General features: G+C 39.8%; 1 protein-coding gene and 1 pseudogene across 1 annotated transcript; one reads left to right on the top strand and one right to left on the bottom strand.

Moving 5' to 3' along the window:
* Window positions 1–7,058: 7,058 nt before the first annotated feature.
* Window positions 7,059–8,470, top strand: LOC116674964 (free fatty acid receptor 2-like; annotated as a pseudogene).
* Window positions 8,471–10,407: 1,937 nt separating this feature from the next.
* On the bottom strand, window positions 10,408–12,980 carry LOC116674963 (uncharacterized; the record flags this gene model as incomplete). Its single annotated transcript, XM_032507120.1, has 5 exons — window positions 10,408–10,450; window positions 10,546–10,632; window positions 11,465–11,612; window positions 11,704–11,894; window positions 12,780–12,980. Coding segments are annotated over 5 exons (659 nt in total), but the record flags the coding sequence as incomplete, so codon positions are not given.
* Between the last annotated feature and the right edge of the window lie 3,611 nt (window positions 12,981–16,591).

The following is a 16,591-nucleotide window of genomic DNA, read 5'->3' as shown; positions in this document are numbered from 1 at the left end:
AAAGATCGGAATAAAATGTCTGAAAGGATTCATTTATTTCAACCGGGTTAGTTCTAATATTACAATCTGAAGATTTAATAGCTGGAACATCTGCAAAATAATCACTGGATCTTAATCCCATAGCTAGAAGGTGACTAGTTTAGCTACCTGAAAGTAATAGCGCTGTCTTGCTCTTTGTAGCATCACATGTCTGGTTGTGTAGCGGAGGACGTTGAAAATCAACGTGCAGTTTGTAGTGGTGTTCTTCTTTGGCCTATCACTGTAAATTGGTGGGCTCTCATAATCTCTATCTGAAAATCTGTTAGATTCGGGAACCACTTAGGCAGTGAGTGTGAGAGATACTGGATAGCATTAGCACCTTCTAGTCACTCTTCCTTCAGCTCTGATAGAGACAAGGCTTGCCGTGAGAAATGCTAGCTGAGCAGTTAGCTTGTTGTCATTGTCAGTAGCCATTTGTTGAATCTGAGGAAAATGTGGATTGAGGTAGCTTTTCTGTTTCTCCAGCAATGCCTCTGCAATGGCATCTGTATCACAGCGTTGGACTTTGTTCTTGTTTGCCATTCTTCTCCAAGTAACTCCAACGAGCAAAAAGTGGTAAAATATCGGAGTGGGAACCATATAAAACTATTTGACAAATTTGGGCCAGGAGCTACACCTTAAGCCGCCATCTCTGTCTAGCCGATCACGTGACTCCCGCCCCATCTCACAATGTTAAAGCTTCAGTAGGTAACTTTTGTAAAAATGTATTTTTTACATATTTGTTAAAACTGTCACTATGTCCTGACAGCAGAACATGAGACAGATAATCTGTGAAAAAATCAAGCTCCTGCTGCTCCTCCCTGTGCTCCTGCTGCCACTTGCAGAAATACACCGCTCCCGGTCAGAAACAGCCAATCAGAACCAGGAGGACTGTCTTAGCAGTGTCAATCACTCTCGTGTACGCGCTGCTCATACCCCTCCCCCGCACAGCGCGTACCGCCGTTCGAGCTCAAGATTGCTAGTGCACTGCAGCTGTGCTAATCGCGGAGAAACAACTTTTCAGGAAAACTGCCAATTTCTCGAGTGACCGACTATGCTCGGAAAACAAAGACGGGCTAACAGAAGAAGACCGATGACGAAAAGCGAGCTAAAAAGAAGAATTAAACCGAGCCCGAAATAAAACGAGGGTCAACATCGAAGCGGCTTTTCAAAGGTGGAGGGAGCTACGCCTACTGGAAGGATTCAACACGGATTCTGAGCTAGCGTTAGCCACATTTCTGCTGACATGTAAGTATCCCTGCTGGATTTGTTTCATTTTTAAGAACTACACAACTAAGATATCGATGGTTACAGTACACTTTCATACACTGGTGATAGCGCAAATCTCAGTTTACTCCGTAGCTTGTGGCACGGCAGAAATGTTGTAGCAGGTGAAGATTAACTTTACCTGCTAACTCCTCCACCCTCAGTATAAGTAATATATTTCGATGCCTACATTTAGCAAGCCAAAAGGTGTTTTTGTCGATCACAATAAATGTAGCTATGGTTAAACTACTTTAATTGTGCGCTGTCCCTGTCGACGTTTGGCAAGGCAGACTTCTACTTTGATTATTTTTAAACATGTTTTCTTTCCCCTCAGGGTGTAATTTGTAAATCAAATGTCTGACACAAAATCTTTGTGCTCCTTCAACAGGTCAGACATGGCCCCGGACACAGAGGCACGTGAAGGAATCGTCTTTCAGTCCAACTCAAAATGTTCAGTATTTCCTTGTGCAGGAGTACTTGCAAAAAAAGCTGATTTATTTTACCCATATTCTAATAAAACCTACATATTTCTAAGATGTTATTATTCCTTGGCTCATTGAGCTTCCTCAGTCATTCATCATTCCTACTGAAAGTTTACGGTTTTAAATGATCCAAAAGGTAATTCAGTAATGTACTGTGTAACGTGCTACTTTTGTTCTCACAAATGAGCGATTACATGAAAAATCATTTTAAACCCTTTTATTGAAAAAAATTTACAAAATATAAATAATTTATATAAGCAAATGTTTACATAAGCTTACCCTCCTCAGATTAAATCCCCTGTATTGTCCATGAGGATGTGGAAAGCATCGGTGGCCCTGCTTACTAGCCTGCGCGTTCACGGAAGGCCCCGCTGTGGGGGAGGAGCTGTGGCGCAGCAGAGAGCAAGGGGGAGGGACCTGTAAGGTGTGCTTGTTCAAATTTTTAGGCTAAGTCCACGTTTTCTCAGAACTCCCTACTGCAGCTTTAATGTAAATTTTTCCAGTTGGGAAATAATTTTGACATCACATCAAATAGCAGCACAAATGTCTTGTGATTAACATACCGGTAAGTGAATAATGATTTTTTTAAATCCGCACTGTGATTAAGATCTGTGCCAAAATGTAATGGGTGCTTCCCTGACCCATGCTACACCCTTCTGCCAAGTTTCATGAAAATTGGGCCAGTAGTTTTTCTGTTGTCCATTGGATAGACAAACAGTCTAACAAACAAAACACAATAGAACAAACCAAACCGAAAACATAACCTCCTTAAAAAACATGATGTCTCTCTCTCATGGGTGGGCCAAATTCTCTGGGCAGGCAAAGCAGAGAAAAGGGAGTTAACCCTGCCCCTTATGACCTCATAAGGATCAAGATTCCAGATTGGCCCATCTGAACTTTCATTGTCTCAAAGGTAGAGCCGGATACCCAGGGCTCGGTTTACACCTATCGCCATTTCTAGCCACTGGGGGCCCATAGACAAGCCGGGGGGAACTCATATTAATGTTAAAAAAAATACTCATAAAATGACATTTTCATGCCATGGGACCTTAAAATAAAGGATCTGAATATAACTTCCCCCACTTACGTACAGATCACGTGTTTCTTTAGTACAGCAGCAGAGGTGGAGTTGCATATGTTGTTAGTTGTGTATTTAGTTCCTTCTCTCTTATCATAAGTGTGTTTGTATTTACCCCATTTACAGGAAATCAAAGAGGGGAAGCATACAATCACATCCACTTATTCTACCACTCGATTGTCTCCGACCTCCTCATACCTGCTCTTCAAAAGGCTGTTGACGACAGCCAGAGCAGCTCTTGTGTACGTTGTCCATGTTTGTGCTCTTTAACAACGTAAGCACATGGACACTTTGTTCATAACAGCCATGTCAATTGAACTTCAAAGCGGCCCTTCCCAGTCAGCACAAAGTAAAGGGACGCAGCGACGGCCAGTTCAATTCTGGGTAATATCATCATGCAACTGTATGATGGCTCTTATTAAGGTTGAAGCAGTTATTCTTATATTTTTCAATTAATTGTTTTTATAAGTCTGTTATTAATTAATAAAATGTGTGCCAACCACATTTAATTCCTCCATGAACATTCAGAGACACAATGAGATACTAAAAACACTCCTTTAAAATACTCACTAATGTAATTAGTTCATAGTTAGCAGCTCCATTAAGCCTTATTGTCCACCCTCTCTATTCAACCTCTGGGATACTTAAGAGGGGGAAAAAAATCAGTGAGGGCAATATACTTTTAGAAAACAATGTAAAATGTAAGAGGAAAAAATCTTTATAGATTTTCTCAGCGGAACCTGCATTTGCATTTCGTTTCTAAAATTTGAAACCTGACACATTGGTGCACCAAAAATCTTTCTACTCCTCGCTTATAAGTATGCTTTGATTCAAATCCTGCTGCTTCAGTTGCCACATTTTCTTTGTACCTCTACACTGTGCATCTGAGCCATGTCCTTGTACTATTTTGTGTGCGCTTTCACAAAATCATCCTGTTGCATCAGCTTTGTCAGACGTTATTCCCATTTTCCCATACTCTGAAAATCACTTCAGGGTTGTGCTCTTATTCACAAACTGTTTTCACACCACTCAGCCTGTTTGCTCGGAAAGTCCCCGCCCCCTGACACACACACACACACACACACACACACACCACACACACACACACACACACACACACACACACACACACACACACACCACACACAACACACACACACACACACACACACACACACACACACACACTGCAACACCTGTTAATTTTTTGCATTTTTAAGCACATATAACACACCTGGAAATATTGATGAATGCTTTTTCCACAGGGCCCAACTATTGCTCCTACAACTGCTACTGCAAATGCTATCATCTGCTAAAAAAATTAACCTACAGTATGCATCACTATTAGTCCTCCAAATTAAACGTCAAAACATGTTTTGAATGAATAAACATTTGACTATTTTACAAAGAAAATGTAGTCAGTATTACCCTACCAATTTTTCTAGCAGTGCGGATTTTAAACGGCATTTAGAGACTTCATGTTGGAAGAAAATGTAAAAAAAATATAGCTGAACAATTATATTTTCACTGAACAATATGAAAAATCTAAATTTGGTTTGGGTTTGGGGGTAGGGGAACCCAAGTATTTCTAACACCCTGGCTACGGCTCTACTCAACCTCTTCCTAATTACACTGAAAATAATTTTAGCAGTTAAAGCTATTACGGTAACTGAATGAGGAAATGTTTAATGATCTAACTTGCATGCTTAACATTACATATTCAGCTCTATGTATCGTATAAAAATTCCCTTTGGCAGTAGAGACAACTTAATTGACTGTGCAAAATGATATTCCGCCTCTGATATAATTTTAGAAGATAACAAATAGGCAAAATGTGGAATGTGAACGTGCAAAATGGGACCCTGTCTACATTTCTCTTTTGATTTGCTCCTCCGTGTCTTGCCAGGTGGATGAATTGTCTCTGTTAATTGCAGAGAAGGTTAGCCTGCACTGATGAAATATCAATAAGTGTTACATGATAGTTTGAGCTCAAACAAAATCTTAGAAAACCTGTGATGTCACTCTGTAAAACCAGGTCATGCGGTGGAACACACCAGCTTGCATAATACAATGTGACCGTTTAAATGTATGTGCGGAATACAAATGGGATGATTTCAGACACGAGCACACAGTACCTGAACCTCAAACGTGTACTTCTTTGGGCTTTTGTCTAGGATGCAAAGGCATGTAAGAAGTTGAAATTATGTTTTTAAATAAGATCAAGAACAGGGGCAGGAAGTGACTGACAAGGTAAAAGGGGCAAATACCATGAGGACTGATGTCAGACCGTAACAAAATATCCAAAACTCACACATGGGAATCAAATGTTTAAGGACTAAGCTCTAGTGAATGTGCCTCAGAGGGATTTACATACATTAACCAACATCAAAAGAACTCTTTTTTTTGTTTTTTTGTTTTTTTACACCTCTGAGTCATCATTACTTCAAAAGCAAGTTTCTCTCACTTTGTGAAATTAACCATGACTACCTGGGCCTCCACCCATTTCACCTGTTTGATAGAAACTTGACCCTGCTGTTGTGATAAAAGGAGGTAAATACAAAAAGGCCACATATCTCCAACACCCCGCGGTGTTTTTCTGCTGCATAAAGAGTGATCTCACAAATAGAAGTCTCATCAGTCTCTGAATTAACCACAAGTAATTTTTTTATATTATCGTGTGCAGTATGGCTTGTACAAACAATTGTCCTTTGTTTGGCTAACCACATAGCTGGCTATGCTGCCCTCACCATATGTTGTGAAAGGAGGAACTGCTCTGACAGCAGGTCATCGCTTTTGTCTCAAATGCCTTTTCGGTCCTTTTTATAATGAAGAGGCATCCATGAAGAAGCAGTGGGCTATGGATTACTAAATATGATTTAATAACTATGATTAGACAGGCTTGCAGAGACTGTCTGCACCACTCATAGGCAAAAAGGCCAGTTGTTACCACAGAGACCATGTTTGGCGAGCGTGGGGAGATAAATAGCAGCAGCATCTCCCTAATAATAATTTCCATTATCTGCGCTGGATGTTTAGATTATCATGTAAACAGGGGACGTGTTGGTCGACAGCAGGTAGGAGCTGGAGGCTGGTGAATAGAGCAGATCAATAAAACAGTTGAGCAATCACCGCATGCGGCTGTGCCAAGACACACGCAGTGGAATAAGGTAAGCCATAGTTACTCTTCTTTAGACATGTTTCTTTTCAAAAATGTTGAAATAGGAAGCTTGTGTGGTGGTGGGAAAATGTGTCAACTGACTAACCGCCACCGCAGACGAGGAGGACATCTTCAATTGCTTAAGTCAGTGGCACTTCTTTTGTTTCTTCACATTTAAAAAAAACCCAAATTTCCCTCCTTTAACCATGGACTATAAAAGTCAAGCATCTGTCACACAGTGTATACTCCTTACAGAAAGGGGTAAGAAACTAACTTTTCTTAAATCACAAGTTCCTTGAATGTTATTTTCTTGAAAATTAAGGAAAAATGTTCTTTAGATTCTCTACATTTTCCTTCAGCTTTTATTCAGTATATTTTTAAATATCGAAAGTATTTTTTTAAATTTCCTTTATGATACAACGCCGTAATTAGATACGGATATTCTTTTGATGACAAAAGTGTGTTGTAAAGCTGTGCCAGCTAAAGCTTTGAGACATTTTCCCCAGTGTAGTTAAGTCATTACATTAAAGAGGGTCATCATTTAACACATGTCATTATTTGTGCATATACTGAAAACCGGGGCTGGAAGGTAATGATAAAAACATCATTGTACTGTATTTACGACACGGAGGAAGCAATAACACAACATTACGGTTTGTGTACCATCCCATGTGCCTGACCAAAACACTGGCTCCTCATCAAGAGATCATTCAGTATCTACAATAAATCTGAAGTAGGGATTTAGAAATAAATAAAAGGTAATATAGGAAAAAAGGAGTCAGAGTGGATCTCTGTCTTCTTCTTCTGGTCTTTCTGCTATGGGCTAAAATATAGTGTATATAAAAGCAGTGCTCTCTTAAAGCAGGTGTCAAATGGACAGTATATGTCAAAAAAAGTGTGTGTGCAGTGTGGTAATCTCTTTCCATTCTCTCTTATCAGCAGAGCTCAAAGCCCTCGAGGAAACAATGAGCATTGGTTTATCGGTTTAGGACAGGAAAACCACGCTGTCTTGCTGGGTTTGTTCCAGGCCACTGACCCAATAAGAAGCCTCGTCTCTTGCTGTTCTGACTGTCTGACAGATCAAACCTCCTTGTGTCAAAGTGTATTCGTTCCCCCTGGAGTCAAGGACATAATGTGACACATCTTGATCCCTAACTGACTGACTGACTTACACCAAGGCCACCATGCAGGAGTGCCATACTGGACTCTGTTTGTCTGTCTACATCATTACCTTTGTGCTGGGCTTCCCAGCCAATGTCCTCGCCTTCTATACTTCTGCAAGAAAGTGAGGCAGAAACCCACCCCGATTGATATCCTGCTCCTCAACCTGACTATCTCTGACCTTCTCTTCTCCTCTTCCTGCCCTCAAGATGCAGGAAGTGATAAACAACATGCGCTGGGACATGCCCTACGCCTGTGCTCGCTGTCCGGCTTCATCTTTTACATGACCATCTACAACAGCACCTTCTTCCTCACTGCGGTCAGCGTAGAGCGCTACCTGGGCGTCGCTTTTCCCATCCAGCACACCCTGAAGCGGCGACCCTTGTATGCTGTCGCCGCAAGCATCTTCTTTTGGATTTTCTGCTTCATCCACCTGAGCATTGTGTCATTGTGCCCTTATCGGCACCGAGGACTCTCCGAATACCACCTCAAGCCACAACGTCACAGCTAGCTCTGCCGTTGGTGACGAAAAAGACAGAAGTGTGTTATGCAAATTTCACAAAGGCTCAGCTGAAGGTCCTCCTGCCTGTGCGTCTGGAGCTCTGTGTGGTACTTTTCTGCATCCCTTTTCTGATAAGCAGTTTCTGCTACATCAACTTTATCAGGATTCTGTCCAAGCTGCAGCACATTGACCGGCGCCGGCGCCTCCGTGCCATTGGCATGGCTTTAGGAACACTGCTGGTGTTCGCTTTATGTTTTGGCCCCTATAACATGTCGCACATTGTCGGATTTATTACATGGAAAAGTCCCGACTGGAGAGACAAGCCCTGCTGGCAGCACTTTAATGCTTGTCTCGACCCTCTTATTTTCTACTTCTCTCCTCTGCTGTAAGAAAGACTGTGGGTAGTGTGATGGAAGGGGTTAAGAGTCGCCTAACAGGTGCATGTCCTGTCACATGCTCTGGGCCTCGATGGGTAGGATTAACAAGACTGCAAAAGATAAGGAACACAAACAAGAGGAGATCAATGCTATCTAAGCTCACTGAAAGGAAGCTGTGAGCAGCTGCCTTCCTAAATTTCTGGAAGCAGGAAATTAATGGCATGTTTATTTTTTTTTTTACACGTGAGCAAATGACTTGGCATACTACATACTGCACCAGTGTTTGACTCTCTGATGAACTTTGTACAAGACAAGAGAGGAATCCTTCAGTCAGTCTGAGCGGATCACAGCGTTTGTATGCAGTGTGATGAGAATGGCAGAGAGACAGGCTACATAGAATTGCCATAAAATGAAGACATTCTCAGTTAACAGCAGGATTTCATAAAATCTCCATTAATGCAGTCAGTGTTGTGGGGTGCTGCACCATCAAAATGAATATCGTAGCAACAGCTGTGGATATCACCTCAATGCGCTAAGAGAGGGTTGGTTTTCTAACAGCTTTGACCGTGAGCAGGATATGTATCTGATGTAACAACACACTCATGCGGTGGTGATGTGGTAAAAGACGAGATCTAAAGAAGCTGTCAAAAGTGACAGGGCCTTGTACACCCTTGCAAACACATTTATGCAGCTAATATACAGCTTACAGCTTTTTTGTGTGAAATTTTTGTATTTTATTTTGCCTCACATGGCTTTTTCATCCAGTTTTAAGTTTACATGGTTTTATATTCATACTATAATTCAATTATATGGCCCTATTTAAATCATATGTGATACTAAAGTAGCATGTATGTATGAATTAATGAATAAATATCAGATACATCAAAGAGCTGCATGATAGGGCTTGTAACTATGTAAGACAAAACAAAGAAATACTGTTTTCATATGCAAATCATATAAATGTGTATATTTTGCATAATGTATGACTCTGATTCTTTCATAAAGGCAGCAGTCAGATACTAGGTGGTTCTTATGTGAGCGTATAGAGAGAGAGGAAGAATGAAGTAACATCATAAAAGCAAATTACAGATACCCTGTTTCCATTAAGAATCATGTCATAATAATAATATTAATAATAATTATAATAAGAAATGTTTATATTGTTATATTGTTATTTAAGGGTAAGTGACAAATGTGAACATGCACATGCATGTAAACATCTAATGCATTACACAAATGTAGATCACCCTATCAGTCATGTGTACAATGTATACTTTTTGACATATATATATATATACAGTAAAAATTACAGTTTTTGATTGTGAGCAACAGCAAGTTTATTGAGTAGAATAAAGCCTGTTTTCAACACCACTAGTCTGTTTAAACTGTACATATGTCATCTTCTCTATATCTTTTTTTTGGGGGGGTCAATTTTCTTTATTTAAGCAAAAGTGCAAAACATTGCTCTAGATGACAATATACAGGAAAAGAGACTACACATACCAAAGAAGGTACAGTGCACCTTTTCCACAATCCTTCCTTGTGATGAAATGTTTCCACTCTTTCTCTATTTCTAAAGGTCAATATTATTTGCAGTATTTTGTGATTCTGGCAGTGTGGGCAGGCCTAAATTTAAAATAAAAACGTGAATCAAGATCTCACCCCACACACTGCACACGTTAACAATGCTATCACACAAGCAAGAGCTGGCATCGACTGTAATCCTGTTTTTTGAGGATTAGGCCTGTGCGGAGGTTGATCACTGTATCTGTATGACAGGTGGATCATGCATGAAGCATTCATTCTGACACACCGACCCAAGTGAATGACTAAGATGTGCAAAAATCCAGCCACTGGCACAATGAGCAGATCCAAAAACACTCTAGTCAGCACGCTGTGACGATAAAGAGTTAGAGAGATAAACAGCTTTGATGTACAGACAGAAATCAGCATTGCATCAATGTTTAGAGGATATACAATATGTGTAATCAATAATATGCCAAGACAAATGTGCAGCGAGAGGATTGAAAATAAGGGAAACTTTCAAATATAAGAAGGGAAAGAGGATTATATTGTATTATATAGTTAATTCTCATTTTGCAGCGATGACTCTGGACTTGATTTGTGTGAGTTGTTTGTCAATGGTTGGTCTGCTGAGATGAACCACACTGAACACCCTTTTCATTTTTTATTTCCTGGAAGACAATAATTGGTTATTGCGTCAGTGTTGACTTTTTCCTAACAATGCGTGATAGGTTACCGTACAGGAATAAGGCAATAAGAAAAAACAACCCTACGTGCATATGTGTGTGTGCATGTGTGTGTGTTCATGTGTTTGCCGAAGGCAGAAGGAAAAATTGTACTCACATGGCAGACATCATTCTCCCTGCACGCAGAAATGTTTGATTGCTGTTGAGTTGAGAGCAAGATCACGTAAATAAAAAAAACATGTTTTTTTTTAACAACTTCCTGTGGTTCTTGCTAGGATGTTTGCTCACATTTACCTTCCAATAAAAAGACCACGGTCATTGCAGAGAGGAAACACAGCTTGACAATGTTCAAGTGTGCGATCAGCTCGTTAGGGTAGGCATCTGGAAAGTAGAGCAAAAAAAAAGTAGAAAACCGTCACTGATTAGCACTGACTTATCATGTTATTGATCACGACAGAAAGGTGGAACTGGCTTTGGTTGGTGGACATTTGCCTCCTCACTGGGAGGAGCGATGTTTAACCATTGACTGGTAAAATCATTAATTTGTTCAAGTATGCAGTATTGCAGGCAATCTGTTGCCTTGGAATGATCGACGTCTGAGCCACATTAACAGTCAAGTAGAGCAAACTCTGAACAAGCAACTTGTGATGTGTGAGGCCCTGTCGTCCCTGAACTCTTTGTCAGTACAGACTGTGTTATTGGGAAGGAAGTTGCCTATAGACTAGCCAAGTGGAAAGAAGTGTTTTGGGCAACCAGGTTTCCAGAATTAAAAATCCTATTCATTTTCAACAAGTATAGGTGAATTGCAGTTGGAGCATTTCCAAGGTTTGGATAGGCATCAAAATCTCTATCAGTACAAGTGTTGAGAAACTGCATTAGAAAATATTTGGTTGTTTGATAAAAAGTCAAAGGTACAAGCCTGTGTACAATAAAATACACATGTATTATTAACAATGGATCAAATGGACCCTTACAGAATAATCAAAATAATCATTTTTTTTCTTTTCCTTCAGCTTTTTTAGTGTTTTCTCTAAAACAAAGTTAAATATTTAAAACCGATGGGCATAATATAGTCCAATAAAGTCCTATATTGCTGAACATTTAGGATAACAATGGAAGAAACACATGGGCATTTAAAGTGGTCAAAAAATGCACTTCACAACTAATTTTTCCAAGGACATTTTCTATGTTCTATTACTCTTTTTTTATTTACCCCAAGTGAAGGACGCAGTCAGAGCAGTGGTCATGGCAGGGTGGTCCTGCACCCCACAAGTGAAGGTGATCCCTGTTTCCAAGGACTCCCTATGTGGGAGGAAAAACACACTGAAGAGAAACACTTCCTGGCTGTTGCTGTCCATCACCTGGAAACACTTGGGTGGCTCGCAGGCATGGAGTTCACCAACCAATCTGAGGACAATTGGGCTCCGTCAGCAGGATGTTCTGAAAGGTTACCATGAGGGTTGATCGCAGGAAGGGTGCAATTGGTGACTGACAGGTGATCAATATTGGCTGCTGCGCTCTGGTAGGTCCAGGTGAGGGTGAGCTTGCTGGGGTGGTATCCCCAGTGAGACAGAAGAGAGCCCACTGACCAGTCTGTGGGTCCGGGGGAATCTGGAGGTAAATCTTAGGAGCAGAAGGTGGTGCTACAGTAGCAGAGGAAAAAGGGTAATAAACAAAGTAAACACATGGGATGAGATCATTCCAACTGTAAAATTAGGTAATTGCAGCAGTAAACAATAATATGCAGCAAGTTAAAATAGAACATACAGTACATACAAAAGGAGCAAATGTAGTGGCATTAGTCATACTCATAATGTAGCCATTTATTAAAAACAAGGACAAATTGAGAGGAAATATGTCAATGAAAAGTATAGGAACATGAATGAAAGTGTATGCATTTGTAAAGCTGTGTGAGACATAAAGAAAAGGATGTAAAATGGTACAAAAATTAAAACTTGCACTACGTGAAAAATCCTATTTCTATTTCAAATATCTATAATAACCATTATAGGCAAATCTTAAAAATGGTTTACCTACAATAAATTAAAAAGCCATTAATGTAAAATTTATTTAAAATGGTATAAAATGGAGTGCATCTGGAATAAAACTATTAAACAAGAATAAAACTGTTATTTAATGGAGGCAACATTGCATCCAGAGAACATCAGAGGGATGCTTTTCTCCCACATGAAGGATTTCCACATAATAATTGGCCATCCCTCCCTGCCTTGTTTTCTGGTGAGTTTCAATTCCCTGTGCAAAATCGATACAAGGCACTGGGTGATTATTTCTAGATGTGTCATGAAACTGCTCAGGCACAAAGAGGAACTCTGAGGGAATTTCACATGGCTTGATTTTTATGTTGAGCTTGACCATCCCTGGTATGGTGAGCACGGTCCACCCCGGCGCTTGTATCGAGCTGCCTCAAACTAAACACTGTAGCTCTGGTGCACAGAATAAACAAATGAGACAAAACACCTGCATGGCAACCTTAAGTAATTTTTGAAACAAGCAATTTTGTTTCTCACCCAAGATGAGCAGCTCGGTCCCGTTGCCCCACTCTGGGTCTTTCTGCAGGACGTTGACCTCACAGTAATACCACCCAGAATCCTCCAGTGCTACCTCAGTGATCACCAGGGAAGAAGTCTGATTCTTCTCCACAACAAACTGCCTGGATGACTTTGGGATGAGCTGTTTTCTGACTTCATTTTGAACCACTGAACCCCATACTTGAGGGATTCAACTTTGAAATGACAGGATAGGGTTGCCGTTTCACCCGCATCACACTGACAGAAGGAGGATACTGTCTAACCCTCAGTCCCTCTGGGGTTGCTGTCAGGGCTAAAGACAGAGCCATTAATACAACATGTCATACAAGGAACTTTTAAAAAGTGCAGAGCAGACACGCGGGTCAACTACAAATATTTAAATGTGTGTTTAGTATGCCTGGGTGACAGCTGGGACAAAGACGATCAGACAGAAAACTCTAGTACAATTTTATAACGCACCAGACAATTATTGAATTGCCACCAATGTAAGGAACTTCCCCTAAAAACAAATTCTGTTTTTTAAAACTTTTTCAAACAAAGACTAATGCAGACACTCTGGTGTAAGAAAGATTTGAACAGCCTGGGAGTGTCTGATTGTGGCGACCGCTGTCTAGCTAAGTGTGATGAAGTGATTATTAAGTGTGATGATGAAATGCTGCAGATAAGATAAGCAAAACACTCAGACGCCCACAATGGGAGTGCAGATGAGAAAGAAGATGAACAAACAGAAAAACTATGGTTCAAAAACAGATTGCGTCTCTCTACCAGGCTACTTCCATTCACTCAAGGAGGAGCAGAAGCATGCTTTTTGCACTAATTCAATACACTTTATCATGCAAATAACCAGTGTATATATGAAAATACATGTTGTTCAATTCCAAATGTCATATCAAACTTCTGAAATGAACACTCAAAGAAATTAATAAAAAAGACAAGCTTAACCGAGACCGAACTTTGGGTGACTAACACATTTTGTAACATGATTGCATTCGGACTGACCTGGTACGTGGCCTGCCAACAAAAGAAGCAAACACAGGTGATGCAGTTTTGCCATGTTGCTGTTGTTCCCCACTTCGAGCTTAAGTGGTGAAATAATTTCTTAGGCACTCTTAAGTCTGAAGCTTGCTGCGCTTTAAAACGTGTCAGCTTGTTTTGTTGCACTCTATGGTTAGACGTGTTGGTTCATTACTAGGTCATTCTTCAAAAGAAACCTGAATCTCAAAGACTGTTGGGGTGAAAAAAATATACATATGTCAGTGTCTAGGCAAACAATTAGGCTCTTACTCTTTCTGCATACTGACAGAAACCACAGTGCAACAGTAAGCAAATCCTGCTGCCATTATTCTACATTTTTCTGTTTCCCTCTTCAGAGGTGCTGACGCTCTTTAGATCGTGAAAACTATTTGATTTGCAAGATTTGCGTTTCGATTTTCAAAGTGATTTTACCGGAGGAATTAATGTTGTGTTTTTCCAAAACGCCTTTGACTGAAGGTTATATTTACATCCAGTTACCTGAGAAACACTTGCTTAAAAACACCCATATCATAGCGAAACCTTGACACAAGTAGATACAAGTAAACAACTCTGTATTTTGAGTTTTGAGCCATGACATTTTTACAAGGAATAACAAATTCTCTCTTCTACTTTAGATAATTTGCAACATATTACTGAATGTGTTGATGTTATTCCAAAACTCTTGCTTTGATTAGTTTTTTTTAGTTTTTGTGTAGATGTAAATATGAATTTCTTGAGTGGCCTAATGAGCTGCAGTATAATGAATCCAGATCTGCATCCTCCGGGGAGGAGAAGACTTGTGATGCTAGGTGTAATCATCCTCATCAAAGCAAGACAAAAGTTTTCAAATGTATGTTTAATTTGAAGGAAAACAGTCTACCTTAACTTGCCACTCTAAATTGAAAACTACAGATGATCCTCTCTGTAAAACCATTACAATTGCAATTACTTAGAGGGGCATAACGTAACGCAAGACAAATGGGACCCAACATAAACAATCCATTCTTTGAGACTGTCCTTCCCTAAAAAAAAACGCTCCTATAAGTAGTGACTGGAGCAAAGCAGGAAGTAAGGTCACAATATTAATAAAGATTGGTGCGATCTTTTCAAATCCTACATATGTGATGAATACGCCAGTATTGCATACCAGTCTTATGTACTTATCAAGTAACACATTAAGAGTACCTGTATGAGCAAGGCAAAGGAAACCTAAAGTGTCTTTACTTTGTATCCATTTTAAAATATACTGCATAATACAGTTATTTCACATGTTCTTATTTTTTGCGGGAGGCTTACACAACCTGATTAAAAATGTTGTCGAAAATATTGCACAGAAATGTTTGTTATTCATGTTTTTTCACACAAACTGCAATAGTGTAAAACCTTTTAGATTTTTCCTGCCCAGGCGGCTAAATAACATCATCCTCTCTAGACAGATCAAAACAAACAGAATACTGTTAAATATTGTCATAACATGTGGAGCTGTATTGAAGTTGAGAATGAGGAGACACAGATGTCATTATAAAGAGGACAAGTAGAGAGTTTCTTCATGGCAAAAAAAAATTAAACACACATGAAAACAGCCATTGTTAATCAAAATGGACCCTGACAAACTAGTTAAAACATGACTTGTTTTCATATTAATGATTTATAATGATAATGCTTTCGTTATGAAGTTATCACCCACTAATAACATGTAAATCCTTTGTTTGCCGAAGGGATTTGATATGAGCCATTTGTTCGGACAGAATCGCATCAGACCAAACATTCAGACATTTTAATAAAAAAACCTGCAAAAACAACAAAAGCAGAAGCTCTTTGCTCAGCAGGACGCAAAAAGCAAGCAGAAGCAACTTGCCTGACCTCACCTCCTTTTGACCTCACCTCCTTTCCAACCACAGGGGCCAACAGAGAGCCTCGCTTCCAACAACAAACCACACACAGCGAGTTCTGTTAAAAACAAAACTGAGTTTTATTTTTTTTGTCTCCCTCCACTTGAAATGATTTTTAACTCCACTTCATGGATTTTGAAAAAAAAAAAAAATAGACACTCCAAATAAAACTCTAAAAGTCAAAGAAGACAAGTTCAGCAACTAAATGATTAAAAAAGAAGTACAATCATCGCTTCACAGCACTGAACATCTGTCAGGATGGGAGACAAATTTTTTCTTCCATTCACTGTTTTTTCTCTATATATTTTTCAGTGTTTATGTTGATGAAACCTTGAAAAATGTAACAAATGGGTGTAATAAAGGTCTGTGTTATGAATGAACCAAACATGCCTCAGAGAATAGACACACACGCACGCACGCACACACAACAAACTGATGCTTGGATGTGAAGTCCCTTTTATTACTCATGCTCATTGTGGAGGTCTATTCACACTTGCACAGACGCAACGGTACACACACACACACACACACACACACACACACACACACACACACACACACACACACACACACACACACTTTACAGGTTATATCCTCACAAAAAGAAAAAGGACAGGAAGGATGCAAGAAACTAAATTGTTTGGTGTGGTGTGTGTGTGGTTTTGTGTGTGAGTGGGGATGTGTGTAGAGGGAGACAGAGAGAGAGAGAGAGAGAGAGAGAGGATAGAGAGAGAGGTGGGTCCAACATTCAACACTAACCTAAACTCATTCCCTCAGTTATACACGGTGGGCACTCTTCTGGTAAATGTTATTAGTTACCAAATGAGACATTTTCCATTACTCTGCAGTGAGGGTTCCTGCAGTCACTGTTTTTGCTCTCTTGAG

The sequence above is a fragment of the Etheostoma spectabile genome, unplaced genomic scaffold, assembly GCF_008692095.1.
Source record: "Etheostoma spectabile isolate EspeVRDwgs_2016 unplaced genomic scaffold, UIUC_Espe_1.0 scaffold00001331, whole genome shotgun sequence".
NCBI classification, from domain to species: Eukaryota; Metazoa; Chordata; class Actinopteri; order Perciformes; family Percidae; genus Etheostoma; species Etheostoma spectabile.
This window is presented reverse-complemented; position numbering and strand designations above follow the sequence as displayed.